General features: G+C 43.5%; 2 protein-coding genes across 2 annotated transcripts; one reads left to right on the top strand and one right to left on the bottom strand.

Annotated features, from left to right (window-relative positions):
• The first annotated feature begins 404 nt into the window (after positions 1 to 404).
• cldn5b (claudin 5b) lies at positions 405 to 1,897 on the top strand. Its single transcript, XM_005928973.3, has one exon. It carries the CDS (start codon positions 527 to 529, stop codon positions 1,172 to 1,174), a length of 648 nt encoding a protein of 215 aa, XP_005929035.1. The 5' UTR covers positions 405 to 526; the 3' UTR covers positions 1,175 to 1,897.
• Positions 1,898 to 3,870: 1,973 nt separating this feature from the next.
• Positions 3,871 to 16,173, bottom strand: acads (acyl-CoA dehydrogenase short chain). Its single transcript, XM_005928972.3, has 10 exons — positions 15,987 to 16,173; positions 11,300 to 11,460; positions 10,827 to 10,976; positions 10,623 to 10,734; positions 9,793 to 9,944; positions 9,539 to 9,709; positions 8,031 to 8,168; positions 6,866 to 6,961; positions 6,732 to 6,788; positions 3,871 to 6,640 (listed from the first exon to the last, which is right to left on the bottom strand). Exons 1-10 carry the CDS (start codon positions 16,012 to 16,014, stop codon positions 6,488 to 6,490), a joined length of 1,218 nt encoding a protein of 405 aa, XP_005929034.1. The 5' UTR covers positions 16,015 to 16,173; the 3' UTR covers positions 3,871 to 6,487.
• Between the last annotated feature and the right edge of the window lie 1,593 nt (positions 16,174 to 17,766).

The following is a 17,766-nucleotide window of genomic DNA, read 5'->3' as shown; positions in this document are numbered from 1 at the left end:
GAAAGACAAAATTGGAATCCAGGGTAAGCATTTCAGTCATTTCACTGGCAGGTTTGGTTCACTTTGAGAGAATCAACAGAATTCAAAATGTTAAACTGCTCAACCCAACTTTAATATGACTAATTAAGTTAAAGCAACAAATTCAGACCTTCAATTAACACATACGAGTTGTCATACAAGTAATTCCTGAAGATGTTGTATTAAATATATTTGCATATTTGTATCAATATATGGGTTCTAGAGTTTAAACCATCCCACAGACTGAACTCCGGTTCGCTGCACACAGGAGCGTGCCTGCTGATGCACGCTTATAATTGGCTGAGACAAAGATGCATTCGCAGCTGATTGGCTCAAAGTTTGCGGCTTCTGTTTTTTCAGGAGGCTGAGCAGCAGCGTGATAAAAGAGCAGCCTGTGAGCGCACGCTGTAAAAGGCGTCAGGACAGGACGGTAGAGAGCAGTCAGCAACCAGAAGACTCCCTCACTTCTCCTCCCACACAAAGAACATCAGAAGAGCTACAAGAAGCCATGCTCACCGCTTGCTTGGAGGTCCTGGGCTTGGCGCTGTGCGTCACGGGCTCTCTGCTGGCGATGGTCGCCTGCGGGCTGCCCATGTGGAGGGTGAGCGCCTTCATCGATTCCAACATCCTGGTGGCTCAGACCCTCTGGGAGGGACTGTGGATGTCCTGCGTGGTGCAGAGTACCGGCCAGATGCAGTGCAAAGTGCATGACTCCATGCTGGCTCTCGAGCAGGATCATCAGACGGCGCGCGCCCTGACGGTCATCTCCGCAGTCCTGGGGATCGTCGCCCTAGCGGTCACGGTGGCCGGAGCGCAGTGCACCAACTGCATCAGGGATGAGACGATAAAGGCGAGAGTGGTTCACGCCGGGGGAGTGATCTACATCATCAGCGGACTCTTCGTGCTCGTCCCGCTCTGCTGGATGGCCCATCGCATCATACTGGACTTCAACAACCCCAACATCCCTTCCTCCAAGAAGAGAGAGATCGGAGCGGCAATCTATGTGGGCTGGGCGGCCGCCGCGCTGCTGCTGCTCGGCGGGACCCTGCTGTGCTGCTCCTTCTCCCAGACGGTCAGGGGCGCAAATCCCATGAAATACACTCCAACCAAGACGATCGCAGTGAACGGGGAGTTCAACAAGAACCTGTATGTGTAAACTAGAAGACATTGTATACAGGACACTTTGATTTGTAGCAGTTTTGCTATTTTGAATCTCTGAAAGATGCGGTGCCTCTATACATACTCATGTGACGTACTGAGGGCGCTCATTTGACGCTTAATGCAGCTGTAACTGTAACTCCGGAGCACGATCGTGTCACATATGTGAGTTACTGCTCTGAATATTGTGTAGTATTTTTCCAATAGCGGAAGTAGTCAGCAGTTCACTCCTGAGAAACGCGTTTAGGATTGAAAAGATGTTGAATGTGTTGCCAGGAACTTTTAATAACCATGTGGCTGCTGAGGCTGAGTGGTGATGAGCCTCGGCCTCTGAACGGCTTCAGTGTAAATATGTTTTCCTCTTCCTCTCTCAGTCAGTGGACTTATTTCGATGTTTGCGAGAATTCGCAGGGTTGGCAATAATTCAAACCCTGCGCACCCAGGCTCTAATCAAGGGGACAGTTTGCATTTCTCCTTATGTCTTCAGGTATTTTTTAGAGTACTTTTTCTAATAAAGAAGAAAAAACACTTGTGTGCCTTTACTATTTATATCTCAGTCAATCAATCACTACGCATTTGCCTGCTGTTATCAAAAAATCGTGAGGAAAATATATGAACTATTTCAGTTGGAGAAAATTCTAAGGTCCGTTTTGTAAGTGGCTGTGATTTAAAAGCAAATTAAAACCTTTCATAATAAAGTGATTAAAATAATGTGACAAAACAAGTGCTTCCGATTTCTGTCCAAAACAAAAGTGATGAAGAGAAATGAAGCTGAACTAGGACCAGGATGTGTGTTCGTGTAATACCACTTTGGAACACAAGATGGTGCAACAGTTTTCTCCCCCACCTAACTACACTCAGTATGTTTTATAAGAATATCTGTTAGCTATTCTAATTTTATCCCGTAGAGAAAACACACTGAAAGAGCTAACAGATGATGAGGCATTGAAGAAAAATCCAATACAAGGTGTTGCTTCCTTTTCGGGGGGACAAGAGAACCCAAAGCACACAAGCAAAATACCCTCCACAGCGCAAGAGAGCCACCACACCCTCTCACTGAAGCACTCACAGTTTCAGGGCTTTAATGTCTTTTGTTTCCCATTTGGACCAACAAACCAATCCAGAATCTTGAGTATAGCAAAGCCAACCTTTTCCGTCACAGAGCAGCCTAACCCGGGATGGGATGTTTACTGGCTGTTGGTTTAGGCATCTCAGTGGGTGCTTTAAAAAGATCTAGACTGTTGCTGTTACTGTACTAACATGATGGTCCACACTCTCTGATATTACCATGAGCTTCACTTCTTTTATAAAGGTCTTCTGGCCTTCTGGTACGTTCATAAAGTAGGTGTGACAGTGTCATCAGCAGGTTTGTCTGTAAAGGAAACTAAAAATAGAAAAACGATGGCAAATAATCAGATTCCTGGTTCTTACACCCTAACAGAGTGGTACATGGGAGAGCCATTTGAACAGTGCACCCAGCACATCATTAGGGTCTGTGCAATCAAAAGGGTGCAACTCCAGCCACAGGAAGCTTGGCCTAGATCTGGGAGAGTGGAGCAATTAGTGCCCTCATGTGCATAAACAGAAAAGGAAAACATGCACACAAACACCATCAGGACAACAACCCCGCACAGCACACACACACACACACAGTATGTGGCCAATCGCACGAACATTTCCCCTCTGACTGAGATTCCAAGCAAGTGGAACAACAACTTCCACTTTTCAAAAAGAAGCCTGTTTTTGGTTTTAGTGTTGCTTAAAGAGAAAGCAGCCAAACCCACACTGTAAATACTACATGTGTGTTTAGACAACAAAGTCTAGAAGATCAATGGTGCAAACTTGGAGTTAGCTCAGAACTTTAAAAAAACCCAAACCCCTGACAAATGAACGTAATTACCTGAAAAAGTCTTAAAGGTTCTGTTTTTAAAAGAACCTGAAAAAAGAACTATTTGATTAAACACGTCTACGCACATTAAAGCCAGAATTCTATCCAAATGATATAAAAGCTAGAAATGACAAGGCAAGAACACTATTCTCCTGCATTCCCAGTGCTTCCAACCATACATCATTCTAAAACATGGATAACACTGGGACTAAGCTCAGCACAATCAACATGTTGCCACGGATCTACTAATTATTCAGTGTTCGGAAAGCATTCACGATAGCCCAAGAGAGCAAAGACAGTCATGAATGTTTTGCATGTTTATATGGACTGTATATAAAAGATGGAGCCGTCTTCTTTGTCTTCCAGCTGCTCCCTTCAGCGTTTGCCACAGCAGATCATCTGTCTCCATCTCATGCTGTCCCTAGCACGTCCTCCATCACTACTGTGACTTCATTTATTAGTTTCATAGGCCTGTTGTAAAGAAACAGGGACACTGTGCTCCATGATAACTTCTAGATCACAATTATGACTGACTTCAAACTTTGATATGAGTAATTTAAAAACTGAAACCGTCTGCGATCCAACTCTTTTTTGAGCTATGAAGCTTCAATTTTAAAGTTGGACATACTAACATGAGAGTCTGTGGGGACTGACTCACTTTTAGGGTGGACGTTTTTGGCAGTAGTTGCAGTTTTGTACCCTTGGTACCAACTGAGCATCATGTAAACCCCACAGCCGACCGAAGCATTGTTGCTGACGTCTTTTATGTGACGGGACAAAATTTACAGTTTTCATTCACTCAAAGATCATTTTTATGGCATCAGCAATTCTTTATTATCAACATCTGCACACTATGTGTTACGATAAAATATGTACAAGCCACTGAGGCACAGGAGGTATGTGAGGCAGATATACAGGATTTTATTACACAACCTCTAACATTCACACATAAATCAAAAAAGTGACCTCCTTCAACCCTTTATCTTGACAAAACTGTAGTCGGCAAGTGGGAGTTCGCTGATCTTGTGTCTGTGATTATAGTGCAGTGATTGATGACTCAATCAGTAATTAATGAGCCACGGATGAAGGCACTCTGTCGCCCACTGGTGGCTTAACCTCCTCATAGGAGGCCAAAGAAAGTCATTTGTCCTCCAGTTCATGTATGACACCTCATCAAAGGTGGGTAATATTCATGATCCCAGAGGGTTTCGTTACACAGTGTTTGCTCATAGCACCAACCCATACTGACAAGCCCAATAGTAACTAATGACAATAAAGGTCGTCATGTATGGGGAGAGAAATGTGTCTCAAAAGGGTTCCAAACACGTACAATACACATAATACGTGCTGGGTGTGTTCAAAAAGTACCTTCCTTTTCCTATTCCCAACCTCTCTTCCTTCCTACTACTTTTCCTTTTTTTAAAGGTAGGAAAATTGCTAAGGACTCAGGAAAAGTGAAGCTTGGTGAGCTGAGAATTGGAACAGCCTTTCGCTTGTTTCTCCTCATCAGTGTGACGACGAATGTCCGCTATGTTGAAGCTACAATATGCAGAGGATAGATTACAAAATGCGCACATTGCATGGCCACAATGTGTTCAAACACTGTTGTTTATGGAGGTCGAATAAACCAGAACAGCCTGTGAAAAAATATCCCACGATTACAAAGGTTGGCAATTTCAAGGAGGAGGAAGATTTAGTGCCAGACTAATATCTACGGCAAACGAAAGCCTTCTTCACGTGTTAAAAATCTGCTGGGTTTAATAAAGAGACTCGGTGTCTGTTTGTGACTGACAGTTGTAAACAGGAGAATTTTTGTGACCGGTCATACGGTAGATGTATTTGTATGAATTTGACATTCAGGAGAATTTTTAATCGAGTCACGCAAATGTGAATGAAAAAGTCTGTGACAAATAAAAGTACCAGTGTGTCACAGCTACTTCACACACATGGCACAGCAATACAGTGACAGGGACGGCTGTTTTCAAAGAGACTCTCGTATTAAACATGAGGTCACACTGGATTATTCTGGACGCTAGGCCTCTCCATGCTCTAAGCAGAATGCTGCTTTTCACTGAAGTGAACTGGCTGCATCTTTGTATAGAAATTACAGCGGTTCACCCTGCGACGCCTATAAAATAGAATGCATCTTATTTTCTTATATTTTCCTGCTGCGATCCAGTGGAACTTGTTTCCTCCTCCATGTTTGGGCTTATTTGATTGCCTTTAATTGTTTTAATGAACAGTCATATGGAAGCTCCTTTCCTTAGTATTTGTATTATTATGTGTCAGAGTATTTTTGCTTTTAAAGGTTTTATTATTCATATAATAATCAACTAAGAGTGTTTATATTTCTCTTCTGTACTCAACCAGCTGTATATTTTAATTGCTGGCTCCCTACTTTATAACGGAAACTGTTTGCTTTCACATAATCACTCTTTTGCCTTCACATTGTCACTGTTTGCCTTCACACTAGCAGGAAATCACCACCCACGAGTAAGAAACAACCTTGTAGAGAATACGAAGTTTTTTGATAAACCACACCTGTTTTCTTGACAAGATAAGGATGATATTTCCTTTTTTGTATGCTTCATGATGTGTATAAATAAAGCCAGACTGCACCAAGGAGGTGTGTGAGTCTCTCCCTGAGTCTCTCACCCGTGCACGTTTAAAACTGCTCTAAGTGTCTGAGTGATATTTCATTGCATCTGAGTACTTGATAATAGAATATCTTTAACATTATGTATATGATCTTAGTGTTATGACCACCACACAGATACTTCTGGGTCACATCTCTCAGTGAAGAACCTTTATAAGCAAAATACTTTTGGAACACACTCTCCCTTTCTTCATTTCACCAATTATTTTGTAATTTTCATACTTTTATTTGCATTTGTAAACCACTCTACAATGCCACATTTCCTCTCCTGAAATTTGAAGTTTTCTACTATATTTCAGGTCTGTTTGAGATTTGATGCTTCTTGGTGTGGATTCTCCAAGTCTCTGGAACTGCATTCATATCCAAAAGAGAGCCCCAGTTGTTTTTTGACTGTGGTGGGGAGTGCTGTCCTTTAGCAGCTTTGATGAGGTTCTCTGTGGTGGTTCATATCCTAAAATCACTTAGGAAGAAGATCTACTTTTATCATTGGATACGAGTGTGTTTTCAGCCTTCTTTTAAATGTGGGTGAACTGACGCTTAGGTCAGGCTAGGTGGGCAGATTAGTAGATTTGAACTGGTTCCCGTTTTTCCTCCAGCCATGACGGCATAAAATAACCTGAAAAGTGTCATCTCCAATCTAACTGGCGTCAAAGTTTTTTCAAAGCTGTCAAGTAAGATGAGAAAGGCCTCTTTGTCTTAAAGGATGAGGTGGAGTCTGAGCTGACTGATCACACATCAGAGGTAGACAGACAGTGATAGCAGTCCATTTATAACTGGTATTCTTTCAGCAGCTGGCCAGCGATCACCAGTCTCTGGATCTCGCTGGTGCCTTCGTAGATCTCCGTGATGCGGGCGTCACGGTAGTGCCTCTCAGCAGGCATGTCTGTCACGTAACCCATCCCACCCAGAACTTGGATCGCCTGATTTGAAGTGCAAAAAGAATATACGACGATAAGAAGAAGGGTCTGTATGTGTTCATTTCTTGACTCTGCATTACTACCGCTTTGTTACCTGGTGTGAGCAGAAAGTTGCAGCTTCAGACGCTGCTAGTTTGGCCATTGCAGCTTCCTGCAGGAGAAGAAGAGCCTAAAGTGATGTCTGATATTCTCTATCAAATGCAAACCTTAACTCAGAGGTGACGGTACCTTAGTGAATGCTTTCTTTGAGTCTCGAAGAAGCGCAGCCTTCCAGGTGAGCAGCCGAGCGCCCTCTATTGCCACAGCCATGTCTGCCAGTTTGAACTACATGAATTAAAAGCATCAAGAAAACTACATTCAGCACAACACTGCCAAGCACCATATATACTGCCCTGCAGTGAATGGGAGGAAGGTATACAGCACATACGCACACACGCTACTTTATTAGCTACGCCTTGCTAGAAACTAGATGGACCAGTCTAACCCTGCAATCTGACTGCAGCAGCAGAATACTGTACTGAAGCCGTTTCTAATTTCGCCCTGAATTTGTTTTCAATTCAGTTCAAATTAGTTTTATTTCTATTAGTTTTATTTCTATAGCTCCAATTAACAAGAGTTGCCTCAAAACCCTGGAAGATTTCTTTGTGTAAGCAACCAAACCTTCGTCTGACTTATATTAGCTAATCCTAGCTTACTTGCTAACCCAAATGATTCACTAGCTGCCCAGCATCACAAGCAAATAAATGCCCATCTAGTCCTTGTGTAGCGTTTGTGTGTATGCACTAAATTCAGGAGATCCTCCAAAATCATACCTTTAATATGCTAAATGCACAAATCTCCTTAATACAATAAATCAATTATCTAACAAAACAAAGCTCAAGTCATTTAGGAAAAATTCCAACTCCCCTCTAAAGACTTGTATAGATATTTTCAAATAAGACCCTACATCCTGAACCATAAAGAATGAGATATGAATCATAAAGCTCCGAACAACAGCTTTCTCATATATAAAAAAGGCTTATAAATGAGCCCCCACCATCCATAACACAGTGGAAACAGAGACCGATACATTAGATGAGAAACGGAGCATCTAAAGTTGATGAGTCCAACCTGGTCTTCCAGTATAAATATACTTCTGGCTTTACTTTGAATATCTTAAAATAAAAAGCTTTGTGTTTTTAGCTTCCTGTCAGAGGAAACGTGACATCAAGGCTTCCCGTGAACTCGAATAAACGTTCTTTCAGAGACAACTGCTACATGCTAAAATCAGGGCTTTGTGTGGAAATGTGTCCCAAGATAAACTTCTCAACATCCTGGCAAGCAACAGAAGTGAACATCACTTAGAAAGGTTTTAAATACAGTAAAATAACAGTTGTTATAACTCTCCTGTTACCTGAATGGCTTGCAGCTTGCCAATGGGAGCTCCAAATGCAGTTCGTCTGTGTGCGTAATCAGCAGCACATTCCAGAGAAGCCTGAGCGATACCGAGAGCCTGAGCTGCAATGCCGATCCGCCCGCTGTCCAGCGTTTGCTGTGCAACACAAAGATGGGAGGTTACGGTTACTTTCCCCCCCTTGTATAAAATGGGAAAACTGTAACAATGCACACAATTCTGAAAGAGCCAAGAGAGAAAAGCCTTCACCTTGATTTATATTAAACCATGTCAAGGAACCATGTCCAAATATACAATGGTCTCCAGTGATCCATCAAGTATTTTGAATAATTCGATTATAAAGAAGAAAAAAAAAAAAAAAAACTTGTTTCGATGCTGCGTTTAATCGAAGACTCTGTACGCGCCACTTTCATCATGGAAATGCGAATGCAAGCATTTCACCCACACCCAATATTTTTCATATTTAAAAATATAAAAATTAAATACCATCATAACATCTTGCTTTCAGTGGCACAAAAACTTTCCAAACACAGGGCAAACTCCAGAATGTTGATGTGCTTTATGCCTTATTTTAGATTACATATTTACCTTATTTTATTTGGCTTTGACACTACTTGAGAGCATGTATATATTTTTGCATTTAAGAAAAGGTTTTCTCTAAAAAAAATTAAATAAATAAATAACATTTAACATTGCGGAAAAAACCACAAAGGGTTTGTTTTTTGACAAATGAATCAGATGAGGAATGAAACAAAAAACATTTCTAAAATGGAAATCAATGACCAGTTTGTTTTGAAAGACCTGTATTTTTTCTCTTTTGAATATTTATCATTGCTGATTAATAAGGCAAAAGTATTTCTTATCCAATTACTCCATTCATAGATCGATTACTCAATTACTAAAATATTTGATAGCTGCAGCCCTGTATTGAATGGTTTTTGCTCAAATCTGAATACATTACAATGTAACTTAAAAAAACACTGATGTGGCTTCAGTCAGTATTTTGCTGCTAACATTAGTGAGTAAGTAGACCAAGTTTTGCCATCTACCCATGCTGTGTAAGTGGGTAAGCTAACATTAACTAACAGTAGCCAGGAAATTTCAGGTATTTTCTAATAAAGCCTGTCCTTCATTTCCTGTTGTTACAGGACAATGAACCCATCTTGTTTGCAAACATGATTCACAGCAAATACATGTTAGTGGAAATACAAGCTAGCAGTAACTTAGCTACACAACATACATATGGTATGTCAAGTCCAAATAAACTTTGTTCTCACTGAAATTACAGCATATACACAAACAAGTCTCCCAGTTGTTATATGCGCGTGTTATGTGCTACTAGGCAGGAGAAAAAGAGGAAGACCCAAAATGGAGTCACGAGTAAGAGTGAATAAAATGACTGAATGAAATTCTAAAAATGCAAAGTCTGCCTCCACCAGCCTTTCACATAAAAAAAGCATCATTGTCTGTTCCATTACATCTCTACAAAGAAAATATCCAGAGCTAACCATGGCGATTTTGAATCCTGATCCACGTGGGCCCAGCATGTATCCCAGTGGTATCCTGCAGTCCTCCAGGATAATATTAGCAGTGGATGAGGCCCTGATGCCCAATTTGTCTTCCTTTTTCCCCAGAGAAAGCCCTGGGTGTGGCATGGGGACAAGGAAAGCACTGATTCCCTACAGAATAGAAACAGCATTCCCCATCATTACAGGTGTACATCATCTCTGCAGTGAGAATGTGGAAATGTGCTGCGTCATGCCTTGTGTTTCAGTGTCTTGTCTGTGGTGGCAAAGACAATGGCAGCAGAGGCATCCCAGCTGTTGGTGATCCAAGCTTTGGTTCCGTTCACCACCCACTCATCTCCCTCCTGATGTGCTGTGGTGGAGGCTGCACCCGCATCACTGCCATTGCCTGGAATTTTAATTCAATTACTTTAGTTTGATGAAAGAAAGAAAAATATGTGCTAAAATGTGTCCAGACAACCCTTAAACATATATCACATCCACATATATTAGCGGCTGTTGTTGTGAATTGGTGTTATACAAATAAAATTGAACTGAATGAATATTGAATGAAACAATATATACATACAGTGGCTTGCAAAAGTATTCGGCCCCCTTGAACTTTCCCACATTTTGTCACATTACAGCCACAAACATGAATCAATTTTATTGGAATTCCACGTGAAAGACCAACACAAAGTGGTGTACACGTGAGAAGTGGAAGGAAAATCATACATGATTCCAAACATTTTTTTACAAATAAATAACTGAAAAGTGGGGTGCGCGTAATTATTCAGCCCCCTGAGTCAATACTTTGTAGAACCACCTTTTGCTGCAGTTACAGCTGCCAGTCTTTTATGTCTCTACCAGCTTTGCACATCTACAGACTGAAATCTTTGCCTATTCTTCTTTGCAAAACAGCTCCAGCTCAGTCAGATTAGATGGACAGCGTTTGTGAACAGCAGTTTTCAGATCTTGCCACAGATTCTCGATTGGATTGAGATCTGGACTTTGACTGGGCCGTTTTTCCTTCTACTACACAACTCAAAATTAAAGCAGACTTTTGTGTCAGACAGGTCGCATTTACCTGGCTCACTGAGGGCAAAGCAGCCCACCTTCTCTCCTGTGGTGAACGGCTGGATCCACTGCTTTTTCTGCTCTTCTGTACCAAACTTTAGTATCGGTCCAATGTACAGAGACTATAGGCCAAATAACACAGAACAGGCAGCAATCAGAAGACAAACACAGCCATGTTCACGCTCGGCTCTCTTTGCTGACAGATTGTACTCACATTGTTAACAGAGACCACGACTCCGGTGCTGGCACAGCCTCTACTGATTTCTTCCATAGCCAGACTGTACGCCAGGTAGTCCATCCCAGCTCCACCCAGCTCCTCTGGTACTTCCATGGCCATCACACCCATTGCCCCCAGTTCTTGAATCTGGACGGCCAAAAGAATATTTACAGCTATGCATTCACCAAAGCACTGAATCTCTATTACTATCTCGCACTATTATTCTTCTTCATTATTCCAAAGTTCTTCCACTTCTCAGTTTTATAATGATTTTAAAAGTTGTGTATTTCATGAACTTCCTGGTCCCAGTGCAGCCTACTCACAGTCTAAGATCCAGGACAGATGGATATTAAAGATGAACTCAGAAACTTTCAGGATTCAAGAAAAAATGTTGGTATCTTTAGACACAAACTTATGATGAACTACACATTTTGCCTGATAATAGTCACTGTGCAGCTTTGTGCGGGTACCTGTTTAGCGGGGTAAACATGCTCTTTGTCTAGTCTGGCAGCGATGGGGGACAGCTCTCTGTCAGCGTAGTCTCTGCAGGTCTGTCTGAGTATCTGATGAGTTTCTGGTAACTCTGCGAGCTGAGACAGGCTTCGACAACCAGTGAAAAACGAGCTGAGAGCTGAGGAAGAGAAGAAGAAAAAGGTTTTGAATACTCAATAAATCAACTTTATCAATATTTAGTCATGCTTGTGGTGTGTGCTATAGGTGACAGCATCATCCGACTAGCCACTTGGATTCAGACTGAAAACCCTCAAAAGCTGTTAAGCCATTCAGCAGTCAGTTAATAAATTACTTCATAGTGAGTGTAGAAACCATCATGATCCCCAGAGGATGAACCCTGCTAACTTTGAAGGACATTCAGGGCCAGGAGCAGTTACATAAGCACGTTTTCCAAAAGCCATGTGACCCTTTAATTAATTGGTTTGATGGTAAGACTTAATAATGAGCCCCAGCTGCAGCTTCAAACATACCCCGGGCGAGCCAGATGTGACATGTTATTATTACAAGTGTAATGATTCATAAAGTTCAGTTTTCTTGCTATGCTATTACGTGAACTGTCAGGACAAAGGACAGCTGAAAGTGCAAAGCTCATTAACTACACTGACATTTCATCAGTGCTATGATGCATTAACAGTGCTTGTTGTAGCAGACTCTCAATAACACAGCTCTGGAAACATTGCAGTCCTAACAGCCTGAAAAAGAGCTCAAACATGCCCATATTATGAAGAAGGTATCTTACCGCCACATCAAATTCCATCTGTTCAATTCAATTTTATTTAATGCATCAGAATTTGGTGGAAATCTTGTCAAAAAAAAAAAAAAAAAAAAAAAAAAAAAAGCTTAGATGGGATAGGCATTGGCTCATGCTCTGGAATCGTCTCCCTGGAGAGGGGCTGGACTCTGTCTCAGTCTGGAGTTGCCCCTGGTGAGAGGCGGCGGGCTGGGGTGGGTATTCTTATATCCCCTCGGCTTGCTGCCGGTACGTTGGGGTTTTTCCCGGTGGACGAGAGGGTTTGCTCCCTGCGCCTTAGGGTCGGGGAACGGGTCCTGACTGTCATCTGCGCTTATGCGCCGGGTGGCAGTTCGGAGTACCCAGCCTTCTTAGAGTCCCTGAGATCTTCAACGCACACCTCCGGCAGAGCTTCAACAGCATTCCGAGGGAGACTGGGGACATTGAGTCCGAATGGACCATGTTCAGCGTCTCCATTGCCGAAGCTGCTGCATTGAGCTGCGGCCGCAAGGTGGTTGGTGCCTGCCGTGGTGGTAATCCCCGAACCAAATGGTGGACACCAGAGGTGAAGGGAGCCACCAGGCTGAAGAAGGAGGCCTATCGGGCTTGGTTAGCCTGTGGGACTCCGGAGGCAGCCGACAGGTATCGACAGGCCAAGCGGAATGCGGCTCGGGCAGTGGCTGAAGCAAAAACTCGGGTGTGGGAGGAGTTCGGAGAGGCCATGGAAAAAGACTTTCGGACTGCCTCGAAGAGATTCTGGCAAACCGTCAGGCGTCTCAGGAGGGGAAAGCGGTGCTCTACCTGCGCTGTGTATAGTGCTGGCGGAGCGCTGTTGACGTCGACTGAGAAAATTGTCGGGCGGTGGAAGGAATACTTCGAGGACCTCCTTAATCCCACTGACACGTCTTCCGAGGAGGAAGCAGAGTCTGGGGATGAGGGGTATGACCCGCCAATTTCCGGGGGCGAGGTCACTGAGGCAGTTAAACAACTCCTTGGTGGCAGAGCCCCTGGTGTTGATGAGGTCCGCCCCGAGTTCCTGAAGGCGCTGGACGTTGTAGGGCTGTCTTGGTTGACACGTCTCTGCAATGTTGCGTGGAGATCAGGGGCAGTGCCTGTGGACTGGCAGACCGGGGTGGTGGTCCCCATCTTTAAGAAGGGGGACCGGAGGGTGTGTTCCAACTACAGGGGGATCACACTCCTCAGCCTCCCTGGGAAAGTCTATGCCAGGGTGCTGGAGAGGAGAGTTCGTCCGCTAGTCGAACCTCGGATACAGGAGGAACAATGCGGTTTTCGTCCTGGTCGCGGAACACTGGACCAGCTCTTTATCCTCTCCAGGATACTTGAGGGTGCATGGGAGTTTGCCCAACCAGTCTACATGTGTTTTGTGGACTTGGAGAAGGCATTCGACCGTGTCCCTCGGGGTGTCCTGTGGGAGGTGTTGCGGGAGTATGGGGTGTCTGGCCCATTGCTACGGGCCATTCGATCCCTATACAACCGTTGCAAGAGCTTGGTTCGCATTGCCGGCAATAAGTCGGACTCGTTCCCGGTGGGTGATGGGCTCCGCCAGGGCTGCCCTTTGTCTCCGGTTCTGTTCATAATTTTTATGGACAGGATTTCTAGGCGCAGCCAAGTGGCGGAGGGCTTTCGCTTTGGTGGCCTCAGAATCTCATCTCTGATTTTTGCGGATGATGTGGTTCTGTTGGCTTCATCGGGTGAGGGCCTCCAGCTCGCACTGGAACGGTTCGCAGCCGAGTGTGAAGCAGCGGGAATGAGGATCAGCACCTCCAAATCTGAGGCCATGGTTCTCAGCCGGAAAAGGGTGGAGTGCCCACTCCGGGTCGGGGATGAGTTCCTGCCCCAAGTGGAGGAGTTCAAGTATCTCGGGGTCTTGTTCGCGAGTGATGGGAGAAGGGAGCCGGAGATCGACAGACGGATTGGGGCTGCGGCTGCAGTAATGCGGACGCTGCACCGGTCAGTCGTGGTGAAGAGGGAGCTGAGTGTAAAAGCGAAGCTCTCAATTTACCGGTCGATCTACGTCCCTACCCTCACCTATGGCCACGAGCTGTGGGTAGTGACCGAAAGAACGAGATCGCGGATACAAGCGGCGGAAATGAGCTTCCTCCGAAGGGTGGCTGGCCTCTCCCTTAGAGATAGGGTGAGAAGTTCGGCCATCCGGGAGGGGCTCAGAGTAGAGCAGCTGCTGCTCCACATCGAAAGGAGCCAGCTGAGGTGGTTCGGGCATCTGGCAAGGATGCCCCCTGGGCGCCTCCTGGGCGAGGTGTTCCAGGCATGTCCCACCGGGAGGAGGCCCCGGGGCAGACCCAGGACACGCTGGAGAGATTATATCTCTCGGCTGGCCTGGGAACGCCTTGGTATTCCCCCGGACAAGCTGGAGGAGGTGGCTGGGGAGAGGGAGGTCTGGCCTCTTTGCTTAGGCTGCTACCCCCGCGACCCGACCTCGGATAAGCGGATGAAGATGGATGGATGGATGGATTATTGGTGGAAACTTGTCAAAAAAAAAAAAAAAAAAAAAAAAAAAAAAAAAAAAAAAAGCTAGGATGGGATTATATTTCAACTGTTTCGAATCCCCTCTTTTTTCCTGTGAACTCAGGAGAGCAGATGCTGGACCTTTGTCCATTTGTTGTCTGACAGAGGATTCTAGCTGTTCAGTAGTCCTGGGTCTACTTTGTCCCATTTTTGGTTTCATGTTCACATCCAAATGTTTTTAAGTTGGTGAAAGGCTGAACTCCAGGGAGGACATGCTGTTGGAATAGATGCAGGATGTGGTTCAGCATCATCGTCCGTGTTTAAGACCTGTGCAGCAGCTGCCAGTTCCACAAGCACTTTTGATAAAAGGCTTCTTCTCTGCATTTGGACAGCACAGTGAGCCGTGTTCACAGACAGCAATTTCTGGAAGTCTTCTTGGGCCATGCATTGATTTCCATCACAGAATCATACTCTGTTTTAATGCAGTGCTGTGAACAGGGTGGACACCAGTGTCAGGGATTTGTGACAGAAGGATGGTTGGGAGACAGTGGCACTGACACAAAGATAGGACACTCATCTAAAGATGTTCAAATCTTCATTGTGAGTGAGCAGGATGGACAAGCTTAGAAAAGAGGACATCAGAGGGACCGTACAGGTTGAGCAATGTGGAGATAAAGTTAAAGAGGTAAGGCTGAGATGGTTTTCGACATGCGTATAATGAATACATTGGACAGAGGATGTTGAAGAAGGAGCCGCGAGGCAGGAGGAAAAGAGGAATTTCTCAGGGGGGGATTGTAGTGAAGGAGGACATGCAGAGGGTTGGTCTGATAGAGGAGGATTCTGGAACAGGGTGAGACGTAGGCAGACGATCCACTGTGGCGACCCCTACAGCGAGCAGCCGGAAGAAGAAGACAGGACACCGGCTCACCAGTAAACGTCACGTTATTTAGGTAAAAGGTCGAGCTCACCATCGCATGTTTGACACTTCTAAAAATCCTGACAGAAAGAAATCTCTCTCACTCAGACTCTGATAACACAGAAGTTCCTCTCGAAAATGGAGTCGGTGCTGTTCGAGTTATTGATCACAGATAGACGACAAACTTGTAACCCTTTTAGCCGAGGAGCTAACAGTAAAAAAACATGCTTACCACTAAGATACGTCGCCTTTTATATCAGTTATTCAAAGCTGGCAGACGTGTGGATTTTTACTGCCATATATAGTGTCATATATAGTGTTCAATGATGGAAACATATGCTTGGCATAACATAAACGTGTGACCAGTGGTTATGTGTTGGGCTATGCTAACTTGGTGTGATATTGCCGTTCGTGCACAGCTAACATTAGAGAAATATCGTGTTCTAGTGACAGGTAAATTTTCTTCTGAAAGTCCTTCATTGTTCGGTCTTTTCTTTCATAATGTTCCTACCTCTTCTTGCTTTGAAAAGTGCAGCCATGTTATCGTCCTCTCTGCTCGAAGCACAGCCCTCGAGTTCAACAGCACTGTTATGAAGCCCACTGCTGCATTCACGTACTGTCGGATACTATTATTACTATTGCGGGGGAAGCACTAAACCCCTTTTACTTCTTCTTCTTCTCCTTCTTCGTCCTTCTTCTTCTTCGTCGTCGTTTTGTTTTGTTTTGGCGATTGGCAAACAACGATGTGGTGCATTACCGCCACCAAGTGCCTTGGAGTGTGGACAAGAATTCGCTCATACCAAATAATCAAAAAATTAAAAAAAAATGAAAATAAACAAAATTTAAAAATTGCCTCCCATATAAATTGGTCTGTTTTAGAAACTGAAATAAAGCAATAAAACTTTCACAACTGGAGTTCCTTTGCAATAAATCCTTTATATCTAGCTTGTTTTTCCCCAGGATTTGGAATTAGTTGGCTTCTTCCTTCCTGATAATTTTGACAGTGCAACAGACCATGTTCAGTGGTTTCAGTAATTCCACAGTGACTACATTTCCCTGTTTGATGTTTCCCTATAATGAATAGTGAGCTGTTTAACCCAGCGTGTCCAAATCTGAATCGAGATATAATTGTCTCTTCTCTCCTGGTTCTCACTGTGCTTCTCATGTTCCCTGTCTCCCTCCTCCTCTCACTGCTGTTGCCATCTTTCCCTCATTTTCTGTTTTACATGCTCTTCATTTCAGCTTTACTTATACTGATATTTAAATCAACAGGATCTCCTTTAGCAGCCTTCTTCGCAATTTTATCTGTCACCTCATTGCCAATAACACCATAATGTGCTGGTATCCATACGAATTTAATTGTCAGTCCCATCATATTTAATCTCAATTAAAATGTCTGGTATTTCTACACCAATATATCATTAATCATTCTCTCTATTATTTAGCATATTTTAGAAGTCAGTGCTATTGGTCTATAATTATCTGATTTTGTTTCATCTTTCGCTGGTTTGCATATCGGGACCAGTACAGGAAGCCCTGGATGACCATGGAGGTCTAAACAACAAAACAAAAAACTGCCCACTTGGTTGAAAAATGCACCATGTCGACCATGTAAGAGGGGGAAGTTTTAGGAGTGACAGCAACAGAGAGAGGGAGAGAAAGAAAGAAAGACAGCAGAAAAAGAGAGAGATCGAGTTTTGAGAGATTTGTGATGTTTAGCGTGTTTTGAGTGTGTAGTTAATGTGTTGTCTTGTGTAGTTAGTGTGTAGTGTTGTGGATAGTTTTGTGTTGTGTGTCAGAACAATGAGGCGACTGCTGTCTCCAGGTAAAAAACAGGAGTGACACACCTGCTGCTGTCAGACCTGCAGGTATCAGGCTGTGATGTTCTCCTTTATAGTGGACAGAAATATTTGGAGTGGCACAAATAATTTGTGTGACATCTTATTGAATGCAGAACAGCTGATTGTTCTGTAAATAGTTTGAAATGGTTATTTAAGAAAGGGTAAAAGGTAAATGGATGCAAATAACTTTGTTGTTTGCAAAACTTGTGCATATGACTTGTGCATATGACTTGTGCATATGACTTTAAAACTGGCAATTTATATTTGCATTTAAAGTTATGAAATATGATTCATTAAACATGTTTGTGGTTGTTACAGTAAAAAACATATAACTTTTTCTACTCAGATTTTATGTTTTTGTCTGATTTTAGATCAACTGTGTTAATACAGTATGTCAAAATGAAAACACAACTGTAAATTCAGACATGCGAGGTTGTGCTGAAAAGGATG

Source organism: Haplochromis burtoni, unplaced genomic scaffold (genome assembly GCF_018398535.1).
Source record: "Haplochromis burtoni strain Fernald_Lab_line unplaced genomic scaffold, NCSU_Asbu1 Contig_113, whole genome shotgun sequence".
NCBI lineage: Eukaryota > Metazoa > Chordata > Actinopteri > Cichliformes > Cichlidae > Haplochromis > Haplochromis burtoni.
This window is presented reverse-complemented; position numbering and strand designations above follow the sequence as displayed.

What these genes read in the sequence shown, in the direction of transcription:
- cldn5b (XM_005928973.3), top strand. Translation starts at nt 527, where the DNA reads ATGCTCACCGCTTGCTTGGAGGTCCTGGGCTTGGCGCTGTGCGTCACG.
- acads (XM_005928972.3), bottom strand. Translation starts at nt 16,014, where the DNA reads ATGGCTGCACTTTTCAAAGCAAGAAGAG. An exon ending in ATGTTTACCCCGCTAAACAG is followed by an intron (nt 10,977 to 11,299) that starts GTACCCGCACAA and finishes TTGGCCGTCCAG; the next exon opens with ATTCAAGAACTGGGGGCAAT. An exon ending in CAACTTTCTGCTCACACCAG is followed by an intron (nt 6,641 to 6,731) that starts GTAACAAAGCGG and finishes ACTTCAAATCAG; the next exon opens with GCGATCCAAGTTCTGGGTGG.